Source organism: Molossus molossus, unplaced genomic scaffold, assembly GCF_014108415.1.
Source record: "Molossus molossus isolate mMolMol1 unplaced genomic scaffold, mMolMol1.p scaffold_m16_p_2, whole genome shotgun sequence".
NCBI classification, from domain to species: domain Eukaryota; kingdom Metazoa; phylum Chordata; class Mammalia; order Chiroptera; family Molossidae; genus Molossus; species Molossus molossus.
The window spans coordinates 104,619,544-104,642,320 of record NW_023425355.1 but is presented as its reverse complement, the minus strand read 5'-3'; the positions used below and the strand labels follow the sequence as shown (position 1 = coordinate 104,642,320).

The 22,777-nt window shown below is 44.1% G+C and overlaps 1 protein-coding gene and 1 non-coding gene across 2 annotated transcripts; both read left to right on the top strand.

Moving 5' to 3' along the window:
* The first annotated feature begins 9,333 nt into the window (after positions 1-9,333).
* On the top strand, positions 9,334-20,763 carry GLOD5 (glyoxalase domain containing 5). Its single transcript, XM_036270124.1, is given in 6 exon segments — positions 9,334-9,393; positions 19,024-19,096; positions 19,099-19,178; positions 20,166-20,208; positions 20,211-20,289; positions 20,724-20,763. Coding segments are annotated over 6 exon segments (375 nt in total).
* On the top strand, positions 16,150-16,313 carry LOC118636785. Its single transcript, XR_004960767.1, has one exon. It is a non-coding gene; the product is annotated as a U1 spliceosomal RNA (small nuclear RNA).
* Positions 20,764-22,777: the final 2,014 nt, after the last annotated feature.

The window sequence follows — 22,777 nt, the reverse complement described above, 5'->3', positions numbered from 1 at the left end:
TCAGAGGAGAAGCCCTGCACCCTACAGCCTTTGTTCAGCATCCTCAGCCACCTCCTCATCGCACTACATACAATCCACTCTCCTAAACTGCTTTGTTTCCCCACATTGTTTGTTCTCACCTCCAAGACCTTCACACATGCTGCCTCTTCTGCTGGCACATTCTGTCTCCTCTTCTTCTGCTGGGTTAACGCCTTATTCTCTAGATTTCAGCTGAGATGCCACCTCCTGCAAGGACTGGCACCCCCCTCCCCACTGTGGTATAAGGCATAATGACCCTCCAAAAGACATGCACCTCCTAATCTCTGGACTGTATAAATATTCAATTATATGACAAAAAAGAACTTTAAGGATGTAATTGAGCTAAGGATCTGGAGATGGGGAGATTTTCTTGATTATCTGTGTGGGCCCTAAATGTAACCACAAATGTCCTTATAAGAAGGAGGCCCAAGGAGAGTTGAAAGAGACAGAAGAGGAGAAGACACACACACACAGAGGAAGTGGCAGAGATTGTAATGATGTGGCTATAAGCCAAGGAATGCTGGCAGTCATCAGAAGCTGGAAGAAGCAACAAATAGTTTCTCCCCTAGAGCCTCTGGAAGGAGTGAAGCCTGCTAACACCTCGATTTAAGACTTCTGGCCCCTAGAACCGAGAGAATAAATTTCTGATGTTTAAGCCACCAAGTTTGTGCTACTTTGTTGTAACAGCCCTAGAAAACAAACACACCCCGTTTGGCTCTGTTGGTTGGTTCCCATCTTTGCTCTTTTAGAACATTCCTGATGAGGAATAGTAACTGCTTGTTTGACTTGCCAAGCAGATTCCGAGTTCCAGGAGAACAGGAGCAGGTCTGCTGTGTTCCCTGTTACATCCCCAACACCTGGAACCAATGCATCAAGCCGGGCACACAGTAGAAGCTCAATAAGTAATAAGAAGGGAAGTCCTGGCCAGCACGGCTTCGTGGTTAGAGCATTGGCCCATGCACCAGAGATAGTGGGTTCAATTCCTGATCAGGGGCACGTACCTGGGTTGCAGTTTCAATCCCCAGCCCAGTTAGGGCATGTGGGAGACAACCAGTTGATGTGTCTCTCTCACATTGATGTTTCTCTCTCTCTCCCCCCTCCCTCCCTTCCACTCTCTCTAAAAATCAATAGAAAAATATCCTCGGTGAGGATTAACACAATAATAATAGTAATAATAATAATGATAATAATAATAATGATAAAGGTCCTGGCCGGTTTGGCTCAGCGGTTGAAGCATCGGCCTGTGGACCAGAGAGTCCTGGGTTCTGTTCCTGCTAGGGGCACATACCAAACAAAAAATAATAATGATAAGAAGAAGAAGAATTAGAAAAGAAAGACAGAGAGGGACGGAGGGAGCAGGCCATCCACAAAAGTTCTGGCTGTGCTTGGAGGGAAGGTGTGGGAACAAACCTTAAGGGCCCAAGACTGGAAGAACAGTGTTGACTGAGGCCTGCTTGTGGCAGGCATTGAACAGTGAACAGAGGGAGGCTGGAAGGCCACCCCAAGATCTGCCCTTTTCCCAAAAACTCTGAGGCAAGGGTAGGGTCTCTGAGCAGCATCGGTGACAGGGTACAGTCAGGGTGCTAGCTCTCCGTCTGTCACTGGCAGTTTCTGACTCCCCCATCACCTACCTCACAGGGCCTCCCATGATTGCAGACCTCACCTTTCTCTTCTGTCCTTTTAAAAAACATTTTAAAATTAATTTTAGAGGGAGAGAGAAAAGCAGAGAGATAGAGACAGACAGAGAGAGAAAGAGAAATATCGACTTTGTTGTTCCACTTATTTATGCATTCCTTGGTTGATTCTTATATGTGCCCTGACTGGGGATCAAACCTACAACCTTGGGGTATTGGGACGATGCTCCAACCAACTGAGCTACCTGGACAGACTTCTCTTTTGTCCTTCTTGAATCCACTCAGCCTCAGCAGTTTATGACTATAAAGATTGGTAGCGACTATATTGTCTAACTGCCTCACTGAACAAATGGGGAAATTGAGGTACAGAGAGGGCCAGGGACTTATTCAAAGTCATGCAGCATGACATCAGCAACAACTGTGGCTGGGAACTAGAAACTGGACTCAGATGTGGGCCCCTGCTCTGCCCCAGGAATCCCTTGTACATTCTCCAAGTGACCTCTTCCAGTACAACTGAAATGACCTTGATCGCAGAGAGAAGAGAGATCTTCGCCCCTGCTGGGTGGTAGGAAGCACAAGCCAAGTAGCCTCTGGACCTTCCCCAGTCAAGACTCAGTGGGCCTTCTCTGCTATGTGGTGGATTTCACAGCCCAGACCCCATGTCCAGGTCAAGGCCATAGGGCCACCAACACATGTAGTGTCCTTTGAGACCACTTAGCTGAACTCCTCCTGTACTGAAGAGGAAACTGAGGCCACAATTGGGCACGGGACAGAACCCCAGCCACACAGCAGCTGCAACGCAGAACTAGGGCTAGAACTTGACTCACCTTGCCTCCCACTCGGCAGTTCTGTGGCAGATGCTTCCCACTGCCTCCCCTACAGTCCTCACCCCCATTTCCTCCCTCTCCACTACCCCATCTCCACGCTCCTCAGATGGTAGATGAAGATCCCCTGTTCTTTTTTTTTTTTATAATTAGGGTTGGATAAGGGTTAGGGTTAGGGTTGGGGTTAGGGATAAGGGTTAGGGTTGAAGATCCCCTGTTCTAATGGAGAATAAGTTCCCTCCCCAGACCAAGGGGATGGATTATGATTGGTCTAAACCAACCATAGAAATTTTGCTTCCTTTGGATAGTGATAAATTGGGGGGGGGGGAGCATGTGATGCATTTTGGGCCAATGAGATACAAGGAATCACCTATAGGGAAGACTGTCCATCCCAAATGAAAAGACAGTGCCTAATTAAGAGAAAGCCTTTGTCCTGTTCCCTTCTTTTGGCATTGGAGACAGATGTGAGGTCTAGAAATGCACTAGCTATAAGCTTGAAGACGAAAGTTGGCATGCTAAAAGATGGTCGAGATGAAAAAGGGAAGGAAACTTCTATCCTGCTTATAATATCATTGAGCCTGAGACTGTCGACCTCCAATTTTCTGGTAATGGGAGTAAATAAACCCCTCTCACTTGAAGGCATACTATTAGGGCTTCCTGTTACTTGGAGGGAGAAGAACGCCTAACTGAGAAAGACCCTTTTCACACAATCTCTTAACTACCCTTTGAGATGGCCAAGCTAGATTCTAGCATGCCCATTTTATATAGAGAGAAACTGAGCTACAGAACCTCTGTGGTTTAAATGTCTTCCTTCAAGTCTTTCCAAACTCCAGATCTGGTGGCAAGGCAGGCATTTTCTTTAGAGTAGAAATACACTCTCTAAACAAGCACTGTCCCGGCACATTGCGTGGGCCTGTGTTTGTAGGAACATCAAATGTCCCTGAAGGTGGCCATGGTTTGGGAAACCCTGGCTGCTGCCCCACTAATTCTTCTGCGGCTCTGTCCTGGGGGAAGTGCTGGGGCTAGCGGTGAGGGAGCATGGTGAGTCTTGGCTACTCACCAGAAAGGGCTTCCATTCTAAGGAGAAAAATAAATCCACTGTTGCAGACATTTAGTGAAATCAAAGCTAACTTTAATCCATTTATGGAAAGAAGTGGCTGAATTCCACACACAGCCCTGCCGGTGTGGCTCAGTGGTTGAGCATCTACCCATGCACCAAGAGGTCGCCGGTTCGATTCCCGCATGCCCAGGTTGTGGGCCCCATCCCCAGTGGGGATCATGCAGGAGGCGGCCAATCGATGATCTCTCTCATTGATGTTTCTATCTCTCTCTCCCTCTCTCTCTAAAATCAATAAAGGAAAACAACAACAACAACAACAAACTTTAAAACTACAGTGTTCCAGGGCCTCTTTCACCTCTGGGTCTCTGAAGAACAGAGTTCCATGTCCTGCCCTCTGGCAGTGGAGCCAGTGTCCAGCTTGGAAGTGCAGATGCCCTCCCAGCCCCTCACCCTGGCTGGAGCTCTGCCTGTTGTAAAGGAAGGGTGAGCAGTTCCCAGAAGCCAGAAGGCCCTCCTGGAAGCAAGTGTCCCTAAGCATGAGCTTCTTAATTTGCAGAGCCCATCTCTACGCAAACACAGTCCACACACCAGTACTATGTATTCAGGAATTAATTATCCTGCAGTAACCAACCAACCCCACAAATGTATTATTATGGTTTCACATAATAATAAGTTTATGTCTTACTCTCATCACAGATTAATGTGGGTGTTTCTGGTCAACAGGTGGATTTGCATGTGGTGGCTGACGACCCCAGGTTCTTTGTATACTGTGGCTTCACCCTCCACTGAAGCTCTACGCCTCCAAAATATGGACAAAGAGCAAATGGACAAAGCACAGCTGTTTCTTAAGAACACACATCATTTTAGTTCAAATTCCATTTGGCAAGACTTGTCATTTGGCCCAACCAGGTGCAAGAGAGAATGGGAGAGAAACATCTGTAACAAAAATTAATTAATAAAAAAAAAAAGAGAGAGAATTAATTAATAAAAAAAAAAGAGAGAATGGGAAATGTAGTTTCTGGCTGGGCAGCTGCTTTGCAACAGTTCAACAGTAGGGCAGATGAAGCATAGGTTTTGAGGACAGCTAACCACCCATGTGACACCCTGTCAGACTGGTGTTATACCCAGGAACCTGAGGCTCATTGCAGGCAAGTGACTTGCTTAAGGTCACACAGTTAGATCTATGATTACAAACTAGGTGTCCACTCTCCCAGCTTATTTCCCCACATCATCTTGACCAGCCAGTTCACTGCTTTGAATTTTAGGAAGAGTCTTAGTCCTAGTGCTACATATTGCAAAGCAGTTTTAACTTGAGAACTTCACTCCATCCTCAAAATGTCTTGGCAAAGGGGGAAGGAAACGAATGATCCTCATTTCACAGAAAAATAAACAGTAAGATCAACTCTGGAAGGATGTGAGAAGCCCAAGGTCACAGGAACTGCAGACCTTCCAAGCAATAGATTAGAGATGATTCTCCAGCAACCTCAATAGCCATGAAAAGAGGGCGTCTGTGGGTGTTACATGGCGATTAAAAGTGAGGCCACATTCCAGAGCCTGTCTGTCATATGTGTGGCTTAGGTGTGTTAAAAGACAAACTGAGGCCCTGGCCAGTTTGGCTCAGCGGTTAGAGCGTCGGCCTGTGGTCCAGAGAGACCCGGGTTCGGTTCCTGCTAAGGGCATGTACTTCGGTTGCAGTTTGTCCCCAGCCCTGGTTGGGTTGTGCGGGTGGCAGCCACTCGATGTGTCCCTTTCATGTCGATGTTTCTCTCTCTTCCTCTCTCTCCCTCCCGCTCTGTCTGAATGGAAAAATGTCCTCGGGTGAGGATAAAAAAAAAAAAAGACAAACTGAGGCACATTAACATTGTTAGGAGTTTATTTGAACAGACATCAATTCAAATTAGGCAGCACCCAAAAGTGGGCAGGAGCACTCCCCGACAGAAGCGGGGGCAAGGCTTTTGTAGAGCAGATGCAGAAGCAGAATGAGGTGATCATTTTTTTTGATCGGCTAGAGTTTAAGCCTGCCTTATTTAGGGAAGTTTAGTTGGTTGTTTGTGGTCTCCAAATACATGCTTCCAGCATCATTCTGTCCCCAATCTGTGTGGCCCCCAAGAGTAGCCTCTCCCCAATCTGTGTGACACCATGAGTGTGTACACCCCTGTGTGTGAAGCCAGAAATGTCCCCATCCCAGTGTGTGATTCTAGGAGTATTCAAACCCTGCTTTGTGTCACACCAGCAGTGATCACACCCTAGACCATATGATCAGAAGTGTTCAAATCCCTATGTGAGTGACCCCAGGAATGTTGACTTCCCAGTGTGTGTGACCCCATGAGTGTCCAAATACCCATTTGTGTGACCCCAGGGCCAACCACACCACTTTGTCTGATTCTGATCTCAGAGGTGTTCCTTTCCAAGTCTGTGTGGAGGCGTATCCATCAACTACTCTGTGCAATCACAGGAGTGTCCTCACCTCAATCTCTGACCCCAGGGGTGCCAACTCATCATTTCTTTGACCACAAGAATGTCCACATCCCTTCCTCTGTGTAACACCATGGATGTTCACACCTCAGTCTGTGCTACATGAGGAAGTGTCCAGTCTGCAACATGTGTGTTTAACTTTAAGAGTATCTCAAACTCCCTCTGGATGACTCCAGGAATGTTGACTTTCCAGTTTGTGTAACCCTTGGAGTGTTTATACACCTTTCTGAGTGACCTCATGTGTATCCACAACTCTAGCCTGAGTAACTCCAGGAGTGTCTAAACCCCCAGCTTTGTGACCCCATGTCTGTGCACACCCACTCTGTGTGACCTCACAGTTGCCCACACCTTAGGTGGTCTGAGCCCAGGAGGGAGGGGCCAGATCCCAGTCTGAATGACTGCAAGAGGCTCCACACTCTAATCTGTGTTACTTCAGGGGCATCCACAACTCAGGCTATCTGACCCCTGGGATGTCCACACCCCAGTATGTGCGACCCTATGAATATCCACTAACCAGTCTCGGTAACTCAGGATTGTCCACTCCTTAGTGTGTGTGACCCCAGATGTGTCCACATACAAATCAGTTTGACCCCAGGATTGACCACACCCCAGCTTCTTTGACTACAGTAGTGTTGGCATGCTAGTCAGCCTGACCCCAGAAGTGTCTACACCCCACTCTGAGTGACCCCAACAGAGTACAGTCTCTGGTGTGTATGATTCCAAGAGTGTCCACTCCTCAGTGTGTGTGACTTCTGCAATGCCCAGAGTCCCGTCTGAGTAACCTAAGACTGTCCACACCCTCATGTGTCTGTTACCACATGTGGTGTCCACACCTCTGTCTATGTGGCCGCAGGAGTATTCACACCCCACTCAGTGTGACTCCAGGATCGTCCACACCCCTGTCTCTGTGACCCCTAGGGTGTCTACACCCCAGTCTGTGTGGCCCTAGGAGCGTCCACACAACAATTGCACAATGGTATATTCTGAGACAGTAATATATTCCTCAGTGCTGCTGCTCCCAGCACCCCTGGTAGGGGTGACCCAGGATAGGCTCTTTATGCTTAATTCAATGGATCATTTTGTCCCTTGCTCCCTCCACTACCATTAAGTGATCTCTCCTCTTCTTATTTCCCTTTACTTTCCCCAATTGACCATTCAATTGCTATATCCCTCTCTCTAACCACGCACACGCACATGCACACGTGTCCCACATCCCCAAATAGACCGTTCCAGTCCCAGACCCTGTAGATCTTATAAAGAGCAAAAGCTAATGCAGCAGCTTCCTGCTGCAGATCCCACCGTGCAGAGACTAGCGGGGAATAAACCAGCAAGTGCACCGCTGATGGGAATAAACCCTTCCAGGACCTTGTGAAACATCTAAATAAAAATTGAACCCCTTCCTCCTCCCCAACTAGAATGTCAGCTTCATGTGGGCAGTGACATTTTTCTATCTTGTTCTCTGATGTCTCCCAGCACCTAGAACAGTGCTTGGTACACAGAACACACACATTAAGTGTTTGTTGAGTGAATGAACCCTTTGACTCAGCAATTCCACTTCTAACACTCACACACATGCCCAGAGCTGTGTGCACAAGGCACAAACAACTGGGAAAATCTTGTAATTGTCCATTTGTTGCAGAGTGAGATGATGGTGGAAGTTGGCATTATATCACAGAGCACCAGCCACACGTGACACAAAATGAATGGGACCTGTGCGTACCTGTGAAAGTGGGGGTGCCTTCCATAGGACATGCTGTTGACAAGGAAAAGCAGGTGAGAGCTGGTTATGGTGACCGTGTGTGTGTGTGTGTGTGTGTGTGTGTGTGCGTGCACGCACACGCATGCGGAAGGAAATGGCTAACCCTGGTAGCCATTTTTGGAAGGTGGAGGTGGAGATGACCTGTGTAGTTCATATATTGATGTATTCCATATATTGATGTATTGTTGGAACCACTAAACAAAGCTAGGTTCATGTATCATGTGTATAACTCTTTATAAAGGAAAATCACATACTAAAAAAAAAATCCATAGCACAGAGCATTTGTGTGTATGGGGGGAGGTATCTAGGGTATGTCTAGGAACAAGAATCTCAAACCCACATGCTCCAGAGGCTGGACAGGTAAACCCACAAGAGAGACAGAGGCTAGCTCAGGGTAAGGCAAACAGCAATGGGGTTGATGAATGTTTCCTGCCTTTCAGCATCAGAGGGTGAGGGTGGGGTGAGGGATGGGTGGAGATGAAGAAGACCCCAGAGCTCACACCCCAAAAGAATTTAGGAGCATTGCACCCTGAGGCACAGAACACTTATTAGTAGAGACTTAGCTCAGAAAGACCCATAGTAAGTCATAGTGGTCATACTCTAACTCAGCTCCTAACTTCATACCCTGGACACAGACTTCCAAACAGATCAGAGATTTCACACTCTAGAGACACACCCCTAAAGAGATCAGAGGCCTCACATTCTAGAATAATGCCCCCCACTACTTCAAGATGGGTGGTTTTTCTGTGTTATTACTAAGTAATCCCTTACACATATACACCTATTATTCACAAACTGATTATCTGCACCCCCCAAGTTCATATGTTGAAGCCCTAAACCCAATGTGATGGTATTAGAATGTGGGGCTTTTAGGAGGTGATTAGGGTTAGAAGAGGGCATGAGGGTAGGGTCCTCATGATGGGATTATTGTCCTGATAAGAAGAGACCAGAAAGCTTGTTCTTTTTCTCTGCCATGTGAGGATATGGCGAGAAGGTGGCCATTTACAAGCCAGGGAGAGAGCTGTCACCAGAACATGACCATACTGACACCCTGGACTTCTGGGCTCTGAAATTGTGAGAAAATAAATTTTGTTTTTTAAGCCAGCCAGGCTATAATACTTTGTTATGTTGGCCTGAACTGTCTAAGACACACCTTAACCTTTTGCTTTCAAGATCATGAGTTTCGCCTGGCTGGTGTGGCTCAGTGGTTGAGTGTTGACCCATGCATCAAGAGGCTGCCGGTTCCATTCCTGGTCTGGGCACATGCCCCACCTGTGGGCCTGATGCCCAGTGGGGGACATGCAGGAGGCAGCCAATCAATGTTCTCTCTCATCGATGTTTTTTTCTCTCTCTCTTTCCCTTCCTCTCTCTCTAAAATAATATATATATTTAAAAAGAAAAAGAGATAATGAATTTTATGTCAGAGTCCTTGCACTTGTATAGACTACCTGTGTCACCACTAGCAGTCCTCAACCAATTGCCCTCCCATTCCTGCCCCTTGATCTCCAGGCGCTGGACCAGAGGGTTGTCTGGAAGTCCCAGGGCAAGGACACTTATCCTTCTATGCTGTGCCATCTGCCCCCCAGGCTCCCTAGAATGTGGGACAGGACTTTGGAGAAGCAGGTGAATGGGGTGGCCCCTGGGAGCCTAGGGCACAAGTATTGGCACCAAGGCTGGGGACTTCCTAGCCCCGGACTGGTAACCTGTTTCCCTTCTATGTGTGCTGTCCTGGTGTGCTGACACCCATTTTCCCCTCTTCCTCTCCCTCTCTCTTCCTCTTTCAAAGACAAGCAGATGGGCCCTGGCTGGTTTGGCTCAGCGGTTAGAGTGTCGGCCTGCGGTCCAGGAAGACCCGGGTTCAGTTCCCGCTAAGGGCATGTACCTCGGTTGCACTTTGTCCCCGGCCCTGGTTGGGTTGTGCAGGTGGCAGCCACTCGATGTGTCCCTTTCACGTCGAAGTTTCTCTCTCTCTCTCTCTCTTCCTCACTCTCCCTCCCTTTCTATCTGAACAAAAAACAAAAACAAAAAAATGTCCTTGGGTGAAGATAAAAAATAAAATAAAATAAAATAAAATAAAACAAAGACAAGCAGATGGCAGCAGAGGGACATGGAAAGACACTGCTCTAACACACGGTCAGCCATCAACAAGTCTGAGGAGTGGGGCCGGCTGCCTTTCTCCCTCAAGGTAGCTCAGTGAGCTAGTTCAGCCAGGGATATTAGGCTGGGGCAGCCCAGCCTGTGTGGCTCACTGGTTGAGTGTTGGCCCATGTACCAAGAGGTCGCCAGTTTGATTCCCAGTCAGGGCACATGCCCAGGTTGTGGGCCAAATCTCCAGTGGGGGGCGTGTAGGAGGCGGCCAATCAAAGTTCTCTCTCATCGATGTTTCTATCTCTCCCTCTAAAAATTAATAAAGAAAAATAAAATTTTTAAAAAAGGATGGGGCAGTATAGGGAGGGGCCAGGAAACAGCACTGATCTTTAGATTTGCCATAAGAATTCCATGGCCCACTGGTACCTTGAAGAGGACTTTGTAGAAAGATAGCAGCCTTCCCTGTGAAGGAGGCTGGGGGGAGAACATGGTCGGGGCACTCTATTATCTATATAGGGTTATGTATTGATCATCTTTTTTAAAAATAATGCCACCTATAATTTATGTTTGGCATTTTTTGTTTATTTGTTAATCCTTACTAGAGGATATTTTTCCATTGACTTTTTAGATGAGAGAGAGAGAGAGAGAGAGAGAGAGAGAGATGTGAGAGTTGATCATCTTTTTATAAACTTTGCCTCAACAATCCTGAATGACTTGGCCTTTGCCTTCCCCTCCTGCCCATACCTCACTCACTCTTGGATTCTACGCCACACTGGCCTTCCTCCTGTTCCTTAAGACAGCCAGCCCTATATAGATCAATGGAACAGAACAGAGAACCCAGAAATTGACCCGAGACATTATGCTCAATTAGTATTTGACAAAGGTGACAAGAGCATACAACGAAGTAAAGACAGTCTCTTTAATAAATGATGTGGGGAAAATTGGACAGCTACATGCAAAAAAATGAAACTACACCATCAACTTACACCATACATAAGAAGAAACTCAAAATGGATAAAAGACTTAAATGTGACTCATGAATCCATAAAAATCCTAGAAGAAAATGTAGGCAGCAAAATCCCATACATCACACGCAGTAGAATTTTCACTGATACAATGCCTAGGGCAAGAGAAACAAAGGGAAAAAAATCAATAAATTGGATTATGTCAAACTAAAAAGCTTCTGCACAGCAAAAGAAACAAGAATCAAAATGGAAAAGGAACCCACTATATGGGAGAACATAATTGCCAGTGATACATCAGATAAGGGGTTAATTTCTAAAATATATAGAGTGCTCATACAACTCAACAAAAGGAAGACAAAGAATCCAATTAAAAAATGGGCAGAGGCTTCCTTTCCATGTGGCTGCAGCCATTAGTAAGCCAAGATGGGCGCTTACAAGTACATCCAGGAGCTATGGAGGAAGAAGCAGCCCAATGTAATGGGCTTCCTTCTCCAGGTGCGCTGCAGGCAGTACGCCAGCTCTCTGCGCTCCACAGGGCTGCCCGCCCCACCCGGCCTGATAAAGCACGCAGGCTGGGATACAAGGCCAAGCAAGGTTATATCATATATCGGATTCGTGTGCACCATGGTGGCCGCAAAGGCCTTGTTCCTAAGGGTGCAACCTATGGCAAGCCTGTCCATCATGGTGTTAACCAGCTCAAGTTTGCACGAAGTCTTCAGTCTGTTGCAGAGGAGCAAGCTGGACGCCACTGTGGGGCTTTAAGAGTCCTGAATTCTTACTGGGTTGGTGAAGATTCCACATACAAATTATTTGAGGTTATCATCATTGATCCATTCCATAAAGCTATCAGCAGGAATCCTGACACCCATGGATCACCAAACCAGTCCACAAGCACAGGGAGATGCGAGGGCTGACATCTGCAGGCTGTAAGAGCCATGGCCTTGGAAAGGGCCACTAATTCCACCACACTATTGGTGGTTCTCGTGGTGCAGCTTGGAGATGGTGCAATACTCTCCAGCTCCACCATTATCGCAAATATAAGTAATGTTTGTAAAATTCTTACCTAATAAACAATTTAGGATAGTAAAAAAAAAAAAAAAAAAAAAATGGGCAGAGGACCTAAATAGACACCTCTCCAAACAGGACATACACATGGCCAAGAGACATATGAAGAAATGCTCAACATCACTGATTATCAGAGAGATGCAAATTAAAACAACAATGAACTATCACCTCGCACCTGTCAGAATGGCCGCCATCAACAAATCATCAAACAACAAGTGCCGGTGAGGGTGTGGAGAAAAGGGGACTCTAGTACACTGCTGGTGGGAATGCAGACTGGTGCAGCCACTATGGAAAACAATATGGTGTTTCCTCAAAAAATTAAAAATGGAACTGCCATTTGACCCAATGATCCCACTTCTGGGAATATAGCCTAAGAAGCCTGAAACACCAATCAGAAAGAATATATGCACCCCTATGTTCATAGCAGCACTATTTACAATTGCTAAGATCTGGAAATAGCCCAAGTGTCCATCAATATGAGTGGATAAAAAAGCTGTGGTACATTTACTATGTACCACAATGGAATACTATGCAGCTGTAAGAAAGAAAGATCTCTTATCCTTTGAGATGACATGGAGGAAACTTGAGTGTATTATGCTAAGCAAAATAAGCCAATCAGAGCAAGACAAATATCACATGATCTCTCTTATTTGTGGAATATAATGAACAATAGAAGCTGATGAACAAAATAGACCCTGAGACATAGAAGTAGGGTACAGCCTGAGAAACCTCAGAAGAGAGGGGCGGGGGAAGAGAAGAGATAAATCAAAGAACTTATATGCATATATGTGTAACCAATGGACATAGATAACAATACTATGAAGGGGGAAGGAGCGAGGAAGATCGTGTCAATGGGAGGAAAAGGAGAAACATCTGTAACAAAAATTAATTTTAAAATATATGCTATTAAGAAAAAAGAGAAAGAGTCAGCCCTACTCATCCTTGAATTTACAAAGATGGAGCTTCCCATATACAAAACAGGACCTGGGGTGTAAATCTGAGGTGGCAGGGTATTAAAAAATGGGAGGGGCCCTAGCTGAGTAACTGAGTTGGTTAGATCATCCAGATACGCCAAGGTTGTTGGTTAGATCGCTGGTCAGGGCACATACAAGAATCAACCAATGAATGCATGAATGAGTGGAACAACAAATCTCTCTCTCTCTCTCTCTCTCATCAATAAATAAATTTAAAAAAAAACAGCAGCAGTAAGAAAGAAAAGAAAAATAGGAGGAATAGATTGAGTTGATTTCCAAAAGACTATCAAAATTGAGGATGCTGCTAAGCAGTGCTTAAGGAAAATCTACAGGTCTAAAAATATAGATCAGAAAAGTTTGTTCTTTGAACAGATTGATAAAATATTAGTAATTTCTGTTTTCTCTCAAGCAATTAAGAAAAAATATTAATTACCAATGTAGGAAAGAAAAGAAAGTTCCATTACAGATCCTACAGGAGTTAAAAGGTTAATAAGATTTTTTAAACATATGACTTAATTTTCAACGGAGCCCAAATGTCAGTCATTTTCTCATTCTACTGCTTCTGTGTCCCTGTGGAACCTCTGTATCCATGAGGACAGCAGAACTCAGAAACTTTGCTAATGCCTTCAACACTCATGAAAATAGAACACGGACTTTTTTTTAGCTGGGGCTTAGTAAAATCAATTGTTTAAAATGTAATAACTTGAATGGAATTGAACACTGTGGAATGGAACAGAATAACATAGCCTATGCTAGAATAGAATGAAATGGGAAGAAGAGGAAAGGAAGGGAAGGGAATAGAAGTTAGACTTTGTGCCAGGCACTGGGCCTAATTGTTGTGGTAGATATCCACTAACTGAGCAAATATTATTGAATATCTGCTAGTTGTTTGGGACATAGTGGGGAACAAAACAGAGAAAATTCTCTACTCTTATGAAGCTTCTTTTCTAATTAAGAGACAGACCTTGAGACCAAAGGTACAAGGATGGCCCTTATGAGGAACAGGAAAAAGGGCAATGTGGCTTGGAGTTCAAGAACAATGGATGAGGCTGTAGAGATTGAGTGTCATAGTAGGGAGTCTGAATTTCAACAAGATGACCATGACAATATTATCATCATTAACTCTTATAGCACTTGCCACCTGTTAGGAATTGTTCTTAGCCCTTAAATATACAACTCTTTTAAAAAATGTTTACAACAGCCCTATAGGATATGTATAAAACCATGCCCATTTTATAGAAGGGGAGACTAAGGTACAGAGAGATTAATTAAATGTCAGTTGGGCTCCAGAGCCTGATCTTTTAACCACTATACTCTACTACCTGTAGTGCCAGACCACAGGCACTTTAAAATCCTGTAGCAGACGTAATGTAAATTTAAAAAATTACTAAAGAATGCAAATCAAGAGAAAGACTTGGGCCCGGCCGGTTCATCTCCCAGTCAGGGCACATGCCCAGGTTGTGGGCCTGATCCCCAGTGGGGGACATCCAGGAGGCAGCCAATCGATGTTCTCTCTCATCGATGTTTCTATCTCTCCCTTCTTCTCTCTCTCTAACATCAATAAAGAAAAATTAAATACAATTTTAAAAAAAAGAGAGAAAGACTTGGTAGGTAGTGTGCAGAAGACAGGAAGTTGGAGGAAGGAGGTATGTCCTCCCATCAGTTTCAAAGTAGATCTGTAAACACACATGCCTAGAAACATTTATTTAATCTGAGATGCTCCCTTCTTATTTTGTCCTCTGTGATCATAACTGTGGAGTAGGAAAAGAGGGGATTGAGTGAAATTGGCCAACAGAGGGCTTGTCCTCATAGCACTGGACCTCCTCTGGGTCTTGTCATTTCTTAAAAAAGAGATGAATTCCAGCTGAGGGAAAATAAGAGAGGGTTTGCTCTTGGTCTCCACTCCCTTTATCGATTCCCAGTCAGGACACATGCCCAGGTTGTGGGCTCAATCCCCCGTAGGGGACATGCAGGAGGTGGCCCAATCAATGTCCTCTCTCATCAGTGTTTCTCTCTCTCTCTGCCTCCCTTCCTTTCTTCCTCTAAAATCAATAAAGAAAAAATATCTTAAAACAAAAAACCCACAATAAATCTGTGAGAAAGTTTTAAAGGATCCGGAAAGGAGATTCCAAACTCTGAATGGTGGAACTTCCAGAGAGAGAATGGAGAAATGGAGAGGAAGAAATTACCATAGAAATAATTCAAGAAAACTTTCCAGTCTTTATATGGAAAGTGTTAACTGAATATCCAGTACATTGACACTTAGCTGTGTTCTTATAAAATTATAGAACATCGCCCTGGCCAGTTTGGCTCCGCGGTTGGAGTGTTGGTCCGCAGACCAGAGAGTCCTGGGTTCCGTTCCCGCTAGGGGCACGTACCAAAAAATAAATAAATAAATAAATAAAATGATAGAACGTCAAAGTGAAAATGAAGATCCTAAGAACTTTCAGAGAGGTTAAAAAGAAAAGTAGTTCAACTGCAAAAGAAAAATAAATACATATACAGATGTCAGATTTCTCAAGATTCACATAAGAGACTAGAAGACAATAGAAGAACACCTACAAGATTATGAGGGGGAAAAAATTCAACCTAGAATTCTATGTCCAACCAAACTATCAGTCAAGGTGAGGGTAGAATAAAACATTCTTGAACATAAAAAGACTCAGATATTTTGCCCACTTGCTTTGGAAATTGAGATTATGCTACGTCAACATGAGTGATTAAGCCAGGAGTAAGGAAAACATCAAAGTCAGGACACATGGATCCCTAGGGAGATCCCAGAAAGATACCTAGAGGATAATCAGTCCAATTTGGAACAGAAGAAAGAAAGTTCCCAAGAAATACAGACCCCAGGAAGAAAGGAGCTTTCCAGAGATTGAATACTGTACTATCCTTAAGAATTTGAAACAACTACAAAAGTGGGAAATGCAGAGGAAGCAAATATATATTCTCTCTTAAGTTGAAAGGGCCCATAGAATGGCAAACAGGATACAAAATTTAAACCTAACATGAAATGCTATGCATTAAAATAGAATTATGCAAAATCAGACTGGATGTATACACAGCAAAATGGACAGGTCTTAAAAAGATCATGCTGAGTGAAAAATAAAAAAACAGAATCGGGTCTACAGCATGATATAATTTATAACATACGCAAATAGAACAATAATACAGTTTTTACAATAACTTATAAAAACCAAACATCAAACACATTATAATGGTTGGCTAGGGTGGGGACAGGAGTGGAGAATGGAGATAAAAAGAATAAATGTATAAAGAAAACTAGAATACTTACCTGGCAGGGGAGATACCATAATCACAAAGGTGGTTTTCCCAGGGCGAGTCTTATCCATTGCACTCCGGATGTGCTGACCCCTGCAATTTACCCAAATGTGGGAAACTCGACTGCACACTTTGTGGTAGTGGGGGACTGCATTCGCGCTCTCCCCCCTCCCCCTAAAAAAGAAAACTAGAGAGGGGCCTTGCATGAGCCAATAGTGATAATGAAGCATATGATGCCTCAAGTCCCTATACTGGACACATTGGAGCAAAACTTCAGTACATCTAGGATAAAAAAAGTCCTACCTGGCCTGTGTGGCTCAGTGGATTGAACGTCGTCTCGTGGATTCAGAGATCCCAGTTTGATTCCCAATCAGGGCACATGCCCAGGTTGCGGGCTCAATCCCCAGTGTGGGGTGTGCAGGAGGCAGCCGATCAATATTTCTCTCTCACATCACTGTTTCTATCTCTCTCTCTCTTCTCACTAAAAAATCAATAAAAACATATATATATATTTTAATTATTTAAAAAGTCCTAAAAGCTGCAAGAGTGGAGGGTGGATGTATTATCTACAAAAGAATGAAAAGCAGATTAATATCAGACTTCTTGTCAGCAACACCAGATTCAGGAAGACAATAAAGCCATGTATTTAGAGGCTGTGGGAAAATAACTTGCAACCTTGAATTCTATACTCAGCCAAACTATCATTAATGTGTAAAAGTGAAATAAAGTCATTTTCTAATAGAGTGGATGTTGTATCAATCATGGTAATGTAAAAGAAAGAGATGTAAAAATGATACAAGAAATGGCAGAGGTTGAGAGGCACAGGAGAGGGAGGAGACATGAAGAGAAGGAGAGTAAGATCAATGAGAAACTGGCTAAAGTTAATCTGTCAAGATGTAAAGATACAAGTGAATTATTTAAAATTATAAAAGAACTAAAAGAGGAACTAAAAATGATGATAGAATTCTATTGGGAGGGGTAGTAATGTGGATGAGATAAAAGTTTTTTTTTTTAATTTTTTTCTTTATTGATTTTAGAGAGAGAGGAAGTGAGAGGAAGAGACAGAAACATCAATGAGAGAGAACATTGATTGGCCGCCTCCTGCATGCCCCCCACTGGGGATCGGGCCCACAACCTGGGCATATGTCCTGACCAGGAATCGAACCGGCGACCTCTTGGTACATGAGTTGATGCTCAAACACTGAGCCACATGGGCCGGACCCGATATATGTTTTTTTTTTTAATTATTTTTTTATTGTTGAAAGTATTATAGATGTCCCCTCTTTTTTCCCCAGTGATCCCCTCCTCCTCACTCCCAGTCCCCTCCTGCTTTCCCCAAACTAATGTCTGTATCCATTGGTTGTGCATATATACATATAAGTTTGGTTTATCTCTTGGATGAGCTGAATTCTCATTCATCATAGCAGAAAAAGGATAGAGATATCTAAAGTTGTTAAATCAAAAAATAGTGGCACATCAATTAGGGACTGTGTCTGGAGGCACACAGGAGAAAACCCAATTAACAGTGAGTAAAGAAGATAGAGTTTTAATTTTCTCTTATTTAACAACCAGTGGAGACAGGCAGTCAGGGCTTGGGCCGTGACTGGGAATAAGGAGGAAGTGAATGGGCAAAAGGTGACAGCTCAGTGGGGCAGGGAGGTACCCAGAGGCCCCACCCACAACCCTGCTGACATTATTTGTATTGTGTTTATAAGAAAAAATGGAGAAATGTATAGTAAGTAGGTAAATTGTTGTTTCTGCCATGGGTAGTATAAACATTATTTGGAGATAAGGAAATAATTTCCAGAAGAAATAAACACACACATGTTAAAAGCAGTTGCTTCTAGGGAATGAAACTGGGGTGGAGCAGAGAGTTGTTATTTTGTTTGTTTGTTTTTTTCATTAAAAGTCCTGTTCTACTTTTTTTTTGATCCTCACCTGAGGATATTTTTTCCATTGATTTTTAGATAGAGTGGGAGGGAGGAAGGGAGAGAGAGAGAAACATCAGTGTGAGAGAGACACATGAGTTGGTTGCCTCCCACACAACTCAACAGGTACATGCCCTTGACAGAGAATCAAACCCTAGACTCTTCTGTCCTCAGGCCAGCGCTCTAACCACTTAGAAAACCAGCCAGGGCCTGTTCTACATTTTTAAAACCTTGTGTGCTGGCATGTTTATAATCCCATAACTGATGATTGAGAAAGTCACTGTGTGCCCTCTAGCTGAATCTGTTTAGTCAAAATAACCTCAGTAAACTGGAATAGTCCCAGAACCAATAAATTGTTGGGAGCCTGCTACGTGTCTGACAGAGTCCATAGAGCCTAAAGGTTTTGAGTCAGAGACTCGATCTCCCCCACAATCTCAAGGAATTAGGCTTGTATTGTGTTTGTGCAGCTAAGTGTGACCCAATGTACCTTGAAATACCTGGGTGTTCCTGGGTGAGCCTGGGTGTTCCTGTTATCTGTAAGGTAAACTAATTCTATACAGCATTGCTGTGGCCCTGGGCATATCAAGAAGATCCTATTTTCTGTAAGGTATAAAAGGCATGTAATAAAGCATACCGGGGCTGATTCGGAAGGCTCTGTCACAGGGGTGTTTGGAATCAGACGCCGGCCGGCTAGTAAACGGCTCTTAATTGGACTTCAGTTCTCTAGTGGTCTTTCTTTGACTCTGTCACGCCACAACATTTGGAGGCCCCAGGGCTGGTCTCCGAGAATTCGGGACCAGTCGCCGGCCGGCTTTGCTCTCTATTTGGCTTTAATTTGGCTCTGGTGGTCCCTCGGTTCTCTCTCGCCACACTTGTTGGGGTAGGTAGGGAGGTTTTGTCTCACATTCATCTTGGAGGTTTAGCTCTAGGTTGATTTCTCTCCCTAAATAGGAAGATAGGAAAGCATTGTGTTTTGGAAAACAGAAATGTAACCTTCATAAAGTGGGGAAGGAATTTGAACCCAAACTGCTCACTCAGTTCCTGGCTTCCTGGACATATGTCTGATCACAGAGGCACCTTTGGAGGAAATGGTCCAGCACCTCAAGGTGAGTCAGATCTTCTTTTTTTTTTTTTCAGGAAGCTGCTGCAGATGCAGTGAAAACAGAAGCATGCGGTCTTCCTCAAACTTCAGGCATGAGAGGTTTCCTCACATCCAGATGATGCCTGTACACAATTGTTTACACATTATTTTTATTGACATATTTTTTCAGGTAAATATATTTTAAAAGGAAATTTTACATTACCCTTGTAAAAATTGTACCTAAATCCTCATTACAGAAATATACTTATGTAAAAAGAAAATGTTCAACCAAGCAAATGAAAAACCCATTATATCTTGGCACAAAAGGAGGGTAACTGTAAAAACAAACAGCTATAAAAGCATCACAATGTCATTCCATTCTAGCTATTTCCATTCCCTGAACTCTCCAGCCCTGGCATTCCAAATGGAGATTTGGCAAGTGGTTAAGGAGGTGCTAAGGACTTGTTAGCACCCACCAGAGACTTTCTTCTTGGTAAAATCAGAAGGACTGAAAAATGATTGAAGAGGAAATAATTTCTAATTTACTATTATTTAATGTTGGTGTCCCTGTAACAAAACTGTTTCACGTAAAGGGAGAATTGGTTCTCCTGTTGGGGAATACAGATTGAGGTCTTGAATATATTCTGTGCAAATATCCTGGACTCTTTTTTAGGAAAGTATCAGTGAAAAAGTTTTGTTTGGAAGTGAAGTGGGGAAAGCATAGGGGTTAAGAGGATGAACTTTGGCCTAGACTGCCTAGGATTGAATTCTGACTCTGCCACTTACTAATACTAAACATTATTATCATTCCCATTTTACAGATGAGGAAACTGAGGTACAGAGCAGTTATCCGCCCAAGGCCATACAGCTGGTATATGTCCAGAGCAGAGGGAGGGAAGGGGGAATGGTAGATGAGCTCAGAAAGTTACAGAGGTCTTCTAGGCCACTATAAGGAATTAAATTCTGATCTCACTCATGGAATGTGATGAATGACTTTTGTCTTCTACTTCAGGCTTGGAATGTCCCCAATGAGGCGGGTCTAGTCCCCAGAACTGGGCAAAAGGGCCTATTATGTCAATCTACTTCCAAGACCTTGACAGAAACCTGATTGAGGTGTCCAACTATGTTTCCTCATGGTTGAAGCTGCCGTTCCTTGATTTTGGTCCCTGCAATGTTGCTTTTTTCCTTCCTTCCTCCAGACCTTCACCCAGATCCAGAGACCTCCAGGAACTGATGACTCCTAGGTACTTTACACATCCTGCTGGGGGAACCTGAGATGGGTTTGGGACCAAACCTACATGACTGAATGTTCTCCTTCCAAGCTGCCCCAATAAATTAATAACTTCTCAATTAATATTAGCTCTTCGTTATTATTGTCTTAGCATTATGTATGGGTGTTTGTCTAGTATATAAGGTCTCTGAGCTCTTTGGGAGTCAGGGACTAGGGTATAACATCTCTGGGGACCAAATCCAGGATCAGGCCCTTGGGCTTCAAGGCCTCTGACAGAGTTCTCCTTGTCCATGAATCCATTCTTTTTTTATCCTTTTAAACTCATATCGCTTCTTTCAGGTTCTGCCTGCTGTTTCCTACACCCCAGAAGCCTCACTGAACCTCAGGATCTCTATGATTTCCATTGGACCTTCAAGGACCAGCCCAGATACTACCACCTCTTGGTGTGCCTTATCTGGTCTCACCCCCAGGTGATGTGGTACTTTCTACCTTTGGATCTGGTAAGTCCAGACTCCTCAATTGAGGCTCAGCTCCTGACAGAGTAGAATGGGACAGGGACAAATTTCTTCTGTTCCTGCCCCTCCCCCACACACCACACCACCATTCACTCACTCAATTAATAAACATATATTGAACACCTACTGTGTGCTTGGACCTGTTCCAGGCTTTGGAGAGAGAGCATTGAACAGAAGAGATAAGCATGTGTATGTTTGTGGAGCTACCATTCTAGTGGGAGAGATACAAAATGACGTTAAGAAAATACTGCCCGGCCGGTGTGGCTCAGTGGTTGAGCGTTGACCCATACACCAAGAGGTCCCCATCAGGGCACATGCCCAAGTTGTGGGCCAAATCCCCAGTGGGGGGCATGCAGGAGGTGGCCAATTGATGTTCCCTCTCATCCATGTTTCTATCTCTCTCTCCCTTTCTCTCTAAAATCAATAGAAAAAAAATAAAAATAAAAAAGTAAGAAAAATACTAAGTATGTTAGAGGATGCTTTGGAGAAAAAGAAAACATGGAAAAAGGGGAATACAGATAAAAATCACTGGGGCAGTTTCCAATGTGTAAAAGGATGGTCAGTGGAAACCTCAGAGAAGGAGATATTTGAGCACACCAGAGGGAAGAGCCAGTGCAAAGGCCCTAAAGCATGAATGTGCCTGGTGCGTGTGATGAACAGCAGGAGATCAGTGAGGAGAAAGAGGGAGCAATGAGTGACAGAGACTGGATGAGTTCACCAAGAGAGAAAATGTCAACTAGAGAAGAGGTCCAAAGGCATTTAAAATTCTGAAACAAGGAGAGGAACCAGAAAATGAGGTAAGCATAGAGGGAGCGGGCCCTGGCCGGTTTGGCTCAGCGGTTAGAGCGTCGGCCTGCGGTCCGGAGAGACCCGGGTTCGGTTCCCGCTAGGGGCATGTACCTCAATTGCGGTTTGTCCCCGGCCCTGGTTGGTCGTGCGGGTGGCAGCCACTCGATGTGTCCCTTTCACGTCGATGTTTCTCTCTCTCTCTTCCTCTCTCTCCCTCCCACTCTATCTGTACAGAAAATGGAAAAATGTCCTCGGGTGAGGATAAAAAAAAAAAAAAGGAGGAGGGAACGGAAGAGTACAGCTTCCTGAATGAATCTTCCTGAATGAATGAATGAATGAATGAATGATGTATGGATGAAGGAGCAGGTATAAGAGTCTCTTGAGGTGAGGGAGTCCCTAGTCATGTGGACTCTGGTCTCTAAACAGTCCCTACACAGGTGGTAATTCAACCAGGCCCCATGAGTGAACCACCAGGGAGCCCCAAAAATGCTGGGAAGAGAGGATTGTAAGAATGTGAGTTTCACCACGTGAAAGGCTTGCCAAAAGCTGTAGCAGGTTTCCTGCTTATTTTGAAAAGATAGCTTGCTTTGGCTACAGATGTTATATTCCTGGAGATAGATGATTTATGGAAAGAAGAAAGGGAGGGAGGGAGGGAGGGAGGGAAAAGGAGGGAGGGGAGGGAGGGAGGGAAAAGGAGGGAGAGGTGGGCAGCAGATGGGTGGATGAATGAATGGTTAGGTGGGTGGGTGGATGGATAGATGGGCTGATATCTCCCACCCTTGGAGAAACTCTTTCACATGTTTGTGCTCAGAAAGAAGAATATGAGTTTGTAAATTACAGATTTGTAATAGGCAAAAAAACCTAGAAACAGCCCAAATGTCCATCAGCAGATGAATGGTTAAACAAACCATGGTATATCCATTTTGTGGACTACAACTCAGTAATAAAAGGGAATAAGTTCGTAGGCTAGCACTGACCTGATATCAAAACCAGACAAAGACATAACAAGAAAAGAAAACTACAGACCAATATCTCATGAATATAAATGCCAAAATCTTTGACAAAATACTAGTAAATAGAATTCAGTAA